This window comes from Scleropages formosus, chromosome 16 (genome assembly GCF_900964775.1).
Source record: "Scleropages formosus chromosome 16, fSclFor1.1, whole genome shotgun sequence".
In the NCBI taxonomy this organism is placed as follows: domain Eukaryota; kingdom Metazoa; phylum Chordata; class Actinopteri; order Osteoglossiformes; family Osteoglossidae; genus Scleropages; species Scleropages formosus.
In genome coordinates, this window is record NC_041821.1 from 501,193 (window position 1) to 513,932 (window position 12,740).

Sequence of the window (12,740 nt, forward strand, 5' to 3'; positions counted from 1 at the left end):
AGATATGAGCCTCAGGTCTTTGTGGCGGTGACTTGCAACACACTTGTTTTAAACATCCTGTGGTCTTCTGTCAGATGTGGCAGTTTTTTTTACACTTTAGGTTCTGTGTTTCCTGTTGATTTTGTCATGTTTATTGTGATTTTTTTGATACAATTCACATTATTTAAATTGGGGAAAAAAAACCAATTTGGACGTCCTCCACATATCATGTCTGGCATGTTTAGCATTTTTAGAAACGTGAAACTCTCAGGTTTAGGTTTTATTTAGAGGAACTGACTTCACTTGCACCTTTCTCTTAAAATTTAGATTGTTTATTTTCATTATTTGATATTATCAAAAAATGCTGAAAAAGATCTGAACAATGTATCAAGAGATTTTAGAAAATGCTGTTAATGACCACAACAGTTACTGACCACATGCCAGGGTCAACAAGACATACATTCTTAGAAGCCATTCTGATAAAGGTGCAGTAGCGCCGCACACAGCCCGACAGCAAGAGAGGGGAAGAGGGGCGGAGAGCCAGAGCGGGGGGTAGTTGGTGGAAGAGGAGTTGTTGTTGCAACCCTGACCGAATGGGAACACATCCCCACGTTCCCCACAGCGTCCACCGCTATGAGCTCCACATCTGGTGAGCAGCAGGAGGCGCTGTAGAGCACCTCGGTCACATTGACTCCTCCCTCTCCCACAGAGCCGGCGCTGTGGAGGATCCCGTCGCCACGGCGAAGGGACACGCTCTGCACTCCTGTCCCGTTGCCGTCGGTGATGTTGGCGGAGAGCTCCCAGGTGGACAGGCTGCAGTTGCGTGAGCAGTTGGCGCTCACGCTCACAATGTGGCACACGGGGGGGCTGAAGTCTGTCACCTTGAGGGACAGAAAGACAGCAGGACACTAAGAACCTGAGAGTAACGTGGACAGTTCCCGTAGATGATGGACGCAATTTTACTGAGGGTGATGTCAACAAGCCCTGTCCTGTTGTCCAGAGGTGGGCAGAAGAATCAAAGACCACACTGAACAGCAGAGTAAATGTACCTTGTTTTTACCCACCTCTTCTGTTACTGCCTTCCTACCAGCCCAGTGAAGCTCATGTCAGTGACTGTGACCTTTCTACCAACCACATGAACCGCACTGATAACTCCTGCCTTTCTCTGCTCCTGGAAACAGATCCACCTTCACTCTGTTCCCTGTGCAAAGTCACCTTGGTCGTGTCACTCGCTACAGTATGGTTGCCACGGTCACAGCTGTCAGCCGTTACCTTTGCGATGACGGAGAGACGCAGCACCACGTAGTTGGAGTCACTGTTGTCGGGAGACTCTGCGTTGATGGTGAGAGTGATGTCTGTACCAGACGGTGTGTTTGCTGGGGGTTCGAGGGTCACTAGTCCCTGAGCACTGCTGTCCACCAGGGTCAGGCTGGATAGGACAGGACAGGACAGGACAGGGGAGCACAGAAGACAGACAGAGTTCCCACAATGCACTGGGCAGAAGCCATAACAACACACTGCTCCTTGACACCACGTTCATCACAGAGCCCTACACTGAGCCCAGGCTGCAGGTTGACCGCGATCGCACCTCTTTGTAAAAGACTGGACAAAACCACGGTCATCGTTTGCCTGGATGGTGCATTTGCCTTCGGTGCTGCTGGCCATCACAGTGAAAGGAAGAGAGAAGGCGACCCCGGGTTCCAGAGTGCTGTTAGCCTGGGCCTGAGAGGATGAAGGAAAGAGGACACGGTCTGTCGGTGTCTCCTGTGCAACGGGCTCCTTCAGGTGTTTCTTCTCAGTGGGCTTCTGTGTTCACTGCATAGCTACACCTGCAAACATCTTACAAGAAAGGCGTCCCTCCGTATACACTAATAGCGATAAGCACTGGGTGGAAGCAGTGATGTCTCACCGTGATGGTCACTTGGGAGACGGTGAGCTGGGTGGTGGACTGTCTCTGAAAGTGGCTCGATGTGTTCTTGTCCAAACCCTTGACCAGGAGCACAGTCTGCCCCTGTGGCATTCTCTCCATGGACACGAGGTATTCGCCGTGACCGAGCTCCTCCACGATGCCCTTGGCCTCGCCCGAACCCGAGGCGTCAACCAGGGACACCTCGGCCACTTTCAGAGAGTCTGGGCCTTGCTTTCCTGTCACCGTTAGCAGCAGCTTGGCCCCCCGCCCTGTTGGGAGCAGCGAACGTTTGCGGCGGAGAGAAAAGCACGACAGTGATGGAGATGTTCTGCACACCTGTCGTCGAGACACTTTTTCATCGCACCAGCAGCACATTTACAAGTCCAGACAAGGAGAAACTGTTTGGCCTCATCAGCACTTGTCTGTACCGGCTCGGGGGCGGCTCTCGATCACCATGTAGCCCGGGTGGGGACCTTCGAAGGGCTCGACAAAGTCGTACAGGAAGGCGGTGGAGCTCTGACCTGGAGGTGTGAAGCAGGACACAGAATTTTCAGTATGTGACGGGTGTTTCAAAAAGCCTTTGTCCCATTTTCTCCATTTTTCCTTTTCTTATTAAATGTGATCAGATATTTTTCTCACTTTTAGAAGTGTATGGGTAGAGCCTGAGCGAGACAAATTGACACTGCTATTGCCGTGACCTTTCCTTGGAGTGGAAGATGGCGAGATGTGCCATCACAGGTGTGAAAAAGAAACAGTCACTAAGTGCTGGTACCCCCTTTAGCTGGAATGACTGCAAATGTGACAGTAAATGCTTCTGTCACAATGGCAGGGCACGACACCAGAGCCAGAGGCCGCTGCTAGGGGCCTCTCACCCCAATCTTGTTCTCGCGTGCTCTCAATCAGCCAAGGACTGAACGAGTCAACGTCCTGCTCAGTAAAAGCGAGAGACGGGCAACGGCGAGGTTGTGGATTCTCAACCAGCACAAGCTTCAGGAGCTGTGTGCTCGAGTCGCCTTACCCTGATTTTATTGATCTTGTGGTCCCGCGGAAGTGTTTGCTCTCTATTCCAGGTCTCCAAGTTCTCCTGTTCCCTGAGTCCTCCAGCCACCGTTTGCTCCAACTCTCCTTTTCCCTTCGCTCTCAAGTCTTCACGTCTCACCTTCTGTTCTGTAAACTCGTGAGTTACATTCGGGAATGAACTCTGCGCTTCGGCCCTCTGACATTCATATCTCGGAGTGATCGTGGCACGAATCTGCCAGACTGACGGACTCAGCAGAATTTGATGTGATCAGAAAGGAGGGGCTGCAGGTGAGATTGTCCAGGGGCGTCAAAAGCTAAGATTTTACTGTCTCGTGAAATGAGTGCAACGGACTGAACGTGTCCCGCGCAGTGGACCGGACCCCTCGGCCACCGGTCAGCGTGCACCTGCTCTCCGTCTCCGAAAATGCTGCACACAGGTGAGCCCTGCCCAGCCAGCACAGCTCACCTGAGCAGTACGCAATATATTGTGTGAATCTTTGGGGGAAACAAGGTGCCATTTTTGGCACAAACTGTGTTCTTGCTGTGCAGCAGCTGAATACATCCAGGCCTCTTGCTCTCCTGGGTAACTGTCCTTTTCAAAAAGCTTTTATAGATACTAGACACTCGGGGTATAGGTCTAATTTTGTTTTATTAAATCAATTTTACCGCACGTATTTTAGTTTATGCGTGATAGTTTTCCACTATTTTTTAAATAAAGGAATTGAATCCAAACAGGAGGGATGAGCCGAAAGATCACAGTACCGTTTTGAACAGGGTGCACCATCAGCCACATTTGTTTTATCATCATCTCCATTGCGGTCCATGAAAAAGGTGACGTACGGAACGTAAGCGAAGCTCTAGAGTCGGGAATGCGGTACGGAGATCCTGCAGGGGCTCCTGGAGAACCAGCTGGAAGTGCCACTTTCATAAGGAAAATTGGGGCCAGTTACTTTGTCCACTCCCATGATGCACAATTCACTGTCCGGCACACCAAGGAAAGGTCACAAAGATAGCACCGGAGTCGTGTTTTCTCGATCGGAGCCCATTCATCTACAGCTACAAGTGACGTGTGCAGAAGGTTCAGAAATAGAGAAAAAAGTTGTAAAGGGGATTATTCTTCTTTTTGCCCCCATTGTATATTACTCTTGGGCTGAAGGGACCCTGAGGGACCTACCGGTGACTTTGAGGGTGTACGCCTTTCTCGAGTCCATGTCGATCCTCCACGGGCCCGTTTGGTGGTTCAGCCGAACTCTGCAAAGGTTCCCTACAGACTGGATGGTCCCCAAGGGCCCGTGTGTCACCTGGCTGCTCTGGGACGCACCTGGTGACCAGGGGTGGGGACAGGTAAGCTGGTGGAGCTCTTTGCTGAGTCTGGCAGATTAGTGATGCTTCCATTTTGAACAGAGCAACAGTGCCGATGCAGGACAGGATGGAATCTGCGTGGGCAGGTGAGCAGCTCCCTCACCTGAAGGACTATGGAGGGTGAACATGGGCGAGTCCCCCGTGATGTATATCATCATGTCTCTCACAGACTCATCTGCCAAGAAGGTGAAGGTCTCTGTGGTCCCTGGACTCCTCACGCACTGCAGGAGGGTCACCTGGGTACGGGAGAGACGCCGTCACTTTAAGAGCAGAAGTAACGATACCTTACGACTCGTGCTGGACACGAGACGCCGGGGTCCATCCGACGGAGGTGCCGTGTACCAGTGCAGAAGTGGTGGAGTCCACAATAATGGCAGTGGCCTGGGGCAGCCCCTTCTTGCTGACCACGATGGCCTGACCCCCTGAGGCCTGCGCCAGATCCTGGTAGAGCTGGGAAACAGTCCCGCTCTGAGCATCTCTCCTCCTCCGGCGCGACAAGCCAGGGTTTGTAATGAAGAACGACACCTGGGGTGCAAGAAGACGGGAATCACTTTTGTGTCACATGACAGGAAGCTCCGCCCCCAGAACGTGTTCTAAACGGGCGGCTGCCGACTCAGCGGTTACAGCCGCTGCCGTTGGATCCGAAGGTCGCAGGTTTGAATCCCCCCTCCAGCCGTCGTACCCCTGAGCAAGGCACTTTGGTGAAAAGGGCACGGTTGTGTCAACAGGCAGTCGTCGTAAGCATCAGCGAAAATACTTGCAATAATCGGAGGAAAGTATGAGCGAAACGAGTGGAGGTACTCCGTCAGTGACCAAACAGGCGGTGCACGGAGAACGAGGGAGTCCTCACTGTGGATCTCGTGCTCTGGATGAGGGCTTTCACAGTAGCCAACAGGTGGGTGTCCTTCGCCGGGGCGTCCGTGAAAACGAAGATGCTGGAGGACTGGGGGGCACTCGTGAGGGCGAGCTAGGACACAGGGAGAGAGAGAGACGGAGTGAGGGAGGGAGGGAACAGAGAAGAGCAGCAGCAGCAGCAGCAGCAGCGAGTCCACAGGGGTCCTGTGGGGCAGCACCGGAATGCAGCTCCTGACACGCTGCACAGAGGTTCGCGTCCCTCCGGGGCTTTCTTTGTTCTCTCGCTCATGCGAAGGGTGTCTCCCGTGGGGGAGAGTGTGATGTGTGCCGAATTTGTACCTTGAGTGCGGAAAAGCACATTTCTGGGATGTCTCCACCGCCGGTGGCACTGAGTTTGGAGATTTCTGCTTTAATGACGTTTGGCTTTGTGGTCCGTATGGCAGGGCCAAACTCTGCGGAAAAGGAACACGGGGGCGAAAACAATAGAAAACCCACCCAAGAAACACACACACGCACACACATTTTCAGAACCGCTTGTCCCATACGGGGTCACGGGGGAACCGGAGCCTACCCCGCAACACAGGGCATAAGGCTGGAGAGGGAGGGGACACACCCAGGACGGGACGCCAGTCCGTCGCAAGGCACCCCAAGCGGGACTTGAACCCCAGACCCACCGGAGAGCAGGACTGTGGTCCAACCCACTGCGCCACCGCGCCACCGTGCCCCCCGGCTACCCAAGAGACACACGCGTTTTTCTCCACGTGGAAAAGAGCAGAGGCGGCAGCCGCTCTCACCGGGGTCATTGAAGGGCACCAGGATGTAGGCCGAGGGCTCGTCCTGCGTTCCCGTCTTGCTGTCGATGATGGAAAACGCCACCCTCTTGGCCTCTTCGATGTCGTCAGACATGCTGCCCGTGGTGTCGATGACGAAGCAGAGCACCGAGGAGCGGCTGATCCCCATGAGCCTGACGGAGGGAGTGCGCGCGCACGCACGCACGCACGCACGCACATGCCATATTCACAAGTGAATGACGCACAGAACAGCTTTTTGCTCCGTTCTTTTCCACACCTCGGAGTTGCTCCTCCAGCAGGGGGCGCTGTGATCGTACCTCAGGAAGCGAGCGTCCCCGACTGCACTGCGGATGTCCTCCAGCAGATCCAGGGTGGCGGCGATGGCCACGTCTACAGCGGCTGCATACAGCTCCCTGTTTTGGGGTCCTGGCTCATCTTTGTGGATCCCGCCCCGGGGATGCTGGCTGCTCGTCTTGTCGCTCGGACCCCCGTGGCTGCACTTGCCTGTGGTCGCAGGGAGGGGGCGTCACTCAGAGGGGCCAAATGCGTCTTCTGAAATGACTTTGTGGCTTGTAATGCGAGGGGGGCATCAATTTATTTGTTTCTTTGTTTTTCTTTACATTTACATCCCTGTTCAGCCAATTAGCAGAAACACAAAAAGCTTTTCAAGATGGTAAAATATTGTTGATTAGCTGCATTTAGTATGGAAAATATGAAATTGATATAATAACAAAATATACCGGAAAAAACATGAGAACTCTTTCTGAGTGTATGTTACGATTTCAGTATCGTTATACCAAAGCACTGTGGTACCGAAGTATCGGGGCCTCGCGGCCACACCGTGTAACACTTTCTTCCCCCAGCGATCAGACTCCTCAACACTCAGGACTGGACTGACACTGTGTTACTGTACCAGCCTCTCTTCTCTTGTAAGAAAAAATATTAGTTTTATCAAGAATTATCAACAACAGTAGAAAGAAGCAGCACTAGTGTGTGTGCGCATGCTCGTGTGTGTGTTCACACACATGCTCTGACCTGGCGGTTTGAAGGGCGACCTCACGGACAGGTACCCAGAGGTGAGTTTCTGCTCCCGCGTGATGCTCGGCAGGATGTTACTGGGACAGGAGTCCTGGTCGCAGTCGCTGCACGTCGCCTCCCCCTCACCTGCGCGCACACACACAGGTGTGGACACACAGTGACAAGAAACGCACCGCTGTGCCGCGTGTGTTGATCCCCGAGGACGAGCTGCAGAGATATGTATCTGGATGCGGAATTATTATAAATGACTGAGATTAATTTGACCCAACGGGGCTGTGGGTGGGGTGCGGGCGTAATCCTTTACTGGCTCTTTCTAGGAGTGGCCGACACACACACGCACATACCCAGCCCTCCGGGACCCTCAATACCTGCTGGGACCCCCCCACCCCCCGTTCAAGTCCCTGCTGGGGGCGTACCTGCAATGGGACCTATGGAAGAGTCGGGTCTCAGGAGGTTCGCGTAGGGAGTCCTGTGGCCGAGTTCCACCCAGTTAGTGTGGCTGTAGAAATCCTGAGCAGTTGTGTGAAATCACTGAAATTACTCTCCTTTTTAACTCCTTAACTTCAAAACGCTTCACCGAAAATTAATTGAAATATAAAAATAGAAACATGAACATACTTTCTGTTTTCTGAAAACAAAAATTATTTCCAGCTTGTCTTTTAGTTATCGTTCTTTCATTTGTTACCAGTAAGCACCTGTCCAGTGTCTCACTGGGCTCCTGGATTTTTATATGATAAATATGAACTTTACATTTTGAAAATTGAACTCCAGTTTTTAAATGACACCATAAGGAGTGTCACTGTGGGCAGGTTGTCAGTGAAGAGGCACAAAGCTGTTTTATTTTTATTATTATGCATAATATCAGTCACTCATTCACTTTCACTAACATGAGTCCTCGTCAGGATCCCCATGGTCCGGAGCCCATCCTAGAACTACTGGATGGTTGCATGAGGCAGCACACCCTGGATGGGACGACAGTCCCCCCCGCCACACACACACAGAAAAAGCAAATTCTGAGTGACCAAGTCACTAAAACGCACATCTTTGGAGTGTGGGAGGAATCCCATGCAAACACTGGAAAACATGCAAACTCCAGACGGACTGAGGTGGAAATCGAACCTACGCCCAAACAGCCCAGTACAGCGCTGAGGCTGCAGCGCTACCTTCCGCACCGCCGCAAACAGAAAAGCGTGATGTCCGTCTCCCACTTCATCTCGAATTTAAACCTGCCCACGTCCCGGGTGCCGCTCCTCCCCTCACCTGCAGCGTGTGGCTCGCTCGCCCCAGCGCCTCTCTGGCCGCTTGGAAGTTCTCCTGCTGGATGTTGGCCTTGGCTGTAGCCACAGCCGCTGAGATGAGGTTCCGGCCCTCGACAAACGCCTCCGAGTTGAAGTGGTGCCCATCGCTGCTGGCGAACAGGTTGTCCACCAGCGCGTTCTGCCGGTAGATCTGCTCCAGAGCGGATTTGAACGCCACGGCGGACACCTCGCCCACCTTGTCGCGCCCCAGACAGGCCTGCAGCAGCTCCTCCAGAGACTCATCCTGCAGAGGGAGTGAGGGGCGTACGGATCACGTGCCGCATGTCCATCAGCTTGCCAGCGATCGCCGACCCTCAGCGACATCGGACATGAGCGGTAAACACCGTGCAGGTGAGGTGAAGTGGGGTGTCCCACACGACTGTGCTGTTCGGGTGAACTTTACTCCCATCGCTCGCTTAAGTTTGCAGGGTAAACAGATTGCATTCAGGAAACTGACTAGTGAGAACTTGGAATTAAAAACACATTTTTAATAAAAAACCGGAAACTTCTTTATCTTTAAAAATGTAACTTCACCCCTTTTGACGTGAAGAACCAGGGTAACTTATTCTGTAGCTATGATCTTCACATTGTGGTTCTTAGGAAGGGCTGAACCAGTCTACGTGACCTCACGCACACGTACGCACCGGAGTGTCAAAGTCTCTGCCCTCAGCTCTTTCCACGTCCCTGCAGACTTCAGCGATCTTCATGATGATGGCTGTCTTCATAATGTTCACGTGGGTTTTGGCTTTTCCCACGTTGGGTCTGAAGGCCACAGCGAGTGGCAGCAGAAGCAGGAGGACAAGACTCAGCGTCGGACACAACATTGTTCACCTGCAGGATGGCGGAGACACAGGACAGCGCTGGACACATTCCACACATGAACCGCAGAGCTGTCAAACACGACTCCTCACACGCCAGTGCAGAGGCGGAGTGTCGCCCTGCGGTCCCTGTCCATCTCCCGCTCAGGGTTCGGTCACACAACCGAAAGCTTCGCTCTTTCTTTGACCGCAAATTAACCTGGTCTAGTGATCGCAGTGGCAGGACTTGGTTGTGTCTCTACCTTCATGTGAAGCTCCACTAGTGATGTGTCCTGGTCCTCTGAGATCTCCTCAACCCCCAGCGATGAGTCTCCTTATGTACGACCATGAGAACATTATTTATTAACCTGTTTTAGAGCTGCTCTCATAAACAAGGGCGAGAGCTGGGGGACGGGGGAGGGGTTGGACCGAGATCCAAGTGAGTCACCTTCTCTGAAGACTGCAGAACAAAGCAAGGATATGGGTATGTGCATTCTTGTGTGTGTGTGTGTGCGTGTGCATGCGTGTGTGTGCCTGCACTGCTCTTCACATTTCCCGACAGCTCTTTTCTGCTCTCTGTGTGTCTGTTGGTCTCCACTCGTAACTCTCCCCAGAACACATGACCATCCCGTCAGGGGGAAGTCTCGGCCACATACAGCGGATACCGTGAATACAATGAATGCTGTGCAGTGACTGTGGTGGGTACAGTCAATACAGCGAAAACTGTGCGGCGGATGCAGTAACTGCTGTGAGTTGAGTGAATACTGTACAGTGATTGCAGTGAGCATGGTGAACACTGTGCAGCGGATACTGTGTTCTGGGTGCAGTGAATGCTGTGGACACTGGACAGTGATTAGAGCACACATTACACACACAGGTGTGCGCGCACACACGCACACACACACACCTCATCTGAAACCGCTTGTCCCATAGGGGGTCGCGGGGAACCGGAGCCCACCCGGCAACACAGGGCATAAGGCTGGAGGGGGGAGAGGACACACCCAGGACGGGACGCCAGTCCATCACAAGGCACCCCAAGCGGGACTCAAACCCCAGACCCACTGGAGAGCAGGACCCGGTCCAACCCGCTGCGCCACCGCACCCCCCACAGGAACCACGATTACTCAATATTAACCAATATAACATAGACAGAAACTTCCCTGTTTTGGCATTTATCTCACAGTAATGACAGCACTGCATTATTTATCCATCAGCTTTGTTTCGAAATGTCACTCCTAGCAAGCGGAGGCAGGTGTCACGGGTACCTACCGTTTGCTCAGGATGTGTAGGACTCGATCTCGAGAGGCCGATCCAGTGACTGCGACACCTCACCCCTGTCGGGACTCTACAGAGGGTGGACCTCCTTCATGGGGTTAGCACTCTGCTGCATGTGGCGGGAAGAGGTGTGTCCTCACTAACACTGAACACGGTGAGCTGAGCTAATGATGCGGCTTTTCCTGGTGTGCCCCTCTGCCGCTCCGAGGTGTGTGTGTGTGTGTGTGTGTGTGTGTGTGTGTGAGACTGTGAGACTGGTGAGATGCTCTGTGAAAATGGTGTAAACAGAGAGGACATGCTTCGATTGTTACCCAGAAATACCATGTTTACGTGTTGTGGCCACATTGACGTAGAGAAGAACAAGACGTGGATAACAGGAAATATAAATATAAATGGGAACAAGACGCCGCATCTCTGGAGCGAAGGTTCAGCTGTAATTTTGTGGCGTCTGAAGGGTGCAGAAACACACAAACCAAACAAGGAACAGGAGCGAGTGCAGAGGGGGAACCCCCCCACCCCCGCACCCCCCGTCCCCCGGGAGCCCATCCTGAGCCGAAACAAAGCTGAGAGAAGTGCTGAGAAATTATTCATAAGGGCAAACAAAGAGAAAGAGAGAGAGAGAGAGAGAGAGAGAAAGAGAGAGCCGTGGGACAGTTACAGTGACACGTTTGCTGTCTTTGTCCTTGTTGTTGTTGTTGATGATGATGATGTGGTTCAGCAGCGACCGTCTTGCTTTGCCCAGCCCTCCCTCCTCTGTCCCACATCCACACAAACAGCCAAAGGAAAAGGACCCAAGAGGACGGCCGTTTCTGGATCAGCGGCATCGGAAATTCCGACCGAGTTCGAGCCCGAGCCGAGACGCGCCGTTTCGACAATGACCTTTGACCTTTTGAATCCGGATCCCATCGTGACCCCCGACCGACGGATCTCCGGCAATGTACAGGGCGTGGGTGACCGGACAGCCCGGAGGCTCTGCCCCCAGCACACACTGCATCTACTTGTCGTTCCAGTGCGGTGAGCGTGTGTACCGGCCGGCGGGGAATGGGGAACCGCAGCGTTGCGTTCGTCCCAGAGCATCGCGCGGCTGCGCATGATGGATGGAGGATGGAGGATGGAGGCCTTTCCGCCGTGTCGATGACACGGTTTGAGACACCAACACACATCTGGCCTCGCATCTGGCCTCATTCGCTCTTCGTCGCTCATCTGATGCCCTGTTCCTGTTTCCGGGAGCTTCCTTGCAGTCGAGGACCATGACAGGACCGTGCGAGAGCAGCCCAAGAGTCCAAAAGCAGCGCTGCTCAGCATCAAGATCCGATGCTGTATGTTCAGAGCCACATCACACACACAAACATCATCGCGCACACACGCTGACTGGGAGCTCGTGCATCTCATCTGAGCGCTTCAACCACACGAAACGCAACGAGAAACGATGTGTTAAACAACAAACAGTACTGATCCAGAGACCAGCGCTGCATAAATTCAAACTGACACTGAGAAACGCACTGAATTCCACAAAATTTCAGCTCCTCGACCAGCGACACACTCACACACGGGACACAGGTAGGTCTGGAAAGAGAGCCCCACCGTTCACACACTCCCTCCATCTACTCTCCACAGCAGCTCTTGTTATCAGCAAATGTTTTCGCACGTACCATCAGATTTACCATAGGTTTACCATCGTTACCACATTTAGAAGAGCACAGAGCTGCTTAACTGGCTTCGGGACGGTTTCAATGCTTCACTAACCTGTTCCGATCTCTGTGAGGATAAACAGATGAAAACAGAAACACGTGAAGCCGGAACTTCGATTCTCTTAGAACATTCCGTCTGAAAGAAGTGGGACCTCACCGGTTCTACGCTCCAGAGATCCTCCGAGGCTCACGGCACATTCCAGCACCCTTATAAAGCCGTGGGGATGTGCACACAGTGGGTTTCCCAATGGTGTCTACCCACTTCCTGCTGGCAGCTTCTCCATCTTCCTCCTGTTGCTTCACCATCCACCCTCCCGCACATCAGCTCACGTTCTGCTCTGTGCTGCAGCGGAGACTGAGGTTCAGACCCCATCATCCACCAGCTTGCTCACCACAGCTGGGATCCCAGCACACAGAAGACACTTTATAGATGCTGTGACACACAGAGTCATCCCGCTGGAATGCTGGTCACGGACTCGCTGACAGCCATAGGCGCATCACACACACCATCAGACCACGAGAACCACACCGCTGGCTGCCAATCCCTGGAGAAGGGAAGAGCGCCGAGATCAACAGAAATTCTTGCACATCTTCTTGCAGGAGGAGCGACTGTCGCTGTTGCATGAGCTAAAAGCCTACTACTCCCAGCTGCACCTGTGACACCCTTCACTGCTTCTCTGCAGCACTGTGATGAGAAGGCCCGAGAAAGCGCCCCCTACTGGTGC

General features: G+C 53.0%; 1 protein-coding gene across 3 annotated transcripts; it reads right to left on the reverse strand.

Moving 5' to 3' along the window:
• Window positions 1–393: 393 nt before the first annotated feature.
• vwa11 (von Willebrand factor A domain containing 11) lies at window positions 394–12,172 on the reverse strand. Of its 3 annotated transcripts, XM_018738207.2 has the most exons (18): window positions 12,071–12,172; window positions 10,319–10,433; window positions 8,897–9,083; window positions 8,215–8,496; window positions 7,371–7,464; window positions 6,952–7,080; window positions 6,234–6,420; window positions 5,920–6,089; window positions 5,465–5,577; window positions 5,121–5,237; window positions 4,613–4,795; window positions 4,374–4,506; window positions 4,083–4,229; window positions 2,317–2,409; window positions 1,889–2,157; window positions 1,568–1,701; window positions 1,252–1,408; window positions 394–860 (listed from the first exon to the last, which is right to left on the reverse strand). In XM_018738207.2, the coding sequence occupies exons 3-18, from the start codon at window positions 9,074–9,076 to the stop codon at window positions 444–446; spliced, it is 2,805 nt and encodes a 934-aa protein (XP_018593723.2). In that variant the 5' UTR covers window positions 9,077–9,083; window positions 10,319–10,433; window positions 12,071–12,172; the 3' UTR covers window positions 394–443. The 3 variants fall into 3 exon arrangements, with proteins under 3 accessions (XP_018593723.2, XP_018593726.2, XP_018593725.2); XM_018738210.2 differs by lacking the exon at window positions 10,319–10,433 and having other exon boundaries at window positions 12,071–12,091; XM_018738209.2 differs by lacking the exon at window positions 12,071–12,172 and having other exon boundaries at window positions 10,319–10,694.
• Window positions 12,173–12,740: the final 568 nt, after the last annotated feature.

Bases quoted from the DNA above. Each gene is read 5' to 3' on its own strand.
- vwa11 (XM_018738207.2), bottom strand. From the start codon at position 9,076: ATGTTGTGTCCGACGCTGAGTCTTGTCCTCCTGCTTCTGCTGCCACTC. The intron at 7,081-7,370 runs GTACGCCCCCAG...GTGTGCGCGCAG, and splicing joins TTCCATAGGTCCCATTGCAG to GTGAGGGGGAGGCGACGTGC. The intron at 5,578-5,919 runs GTGAGAGCGGCT...CCTTTTCCGCAG, and splicing joins GGTGCCCTTCAATGACCCCG to AGTTTGGCCCTGCCATACGG.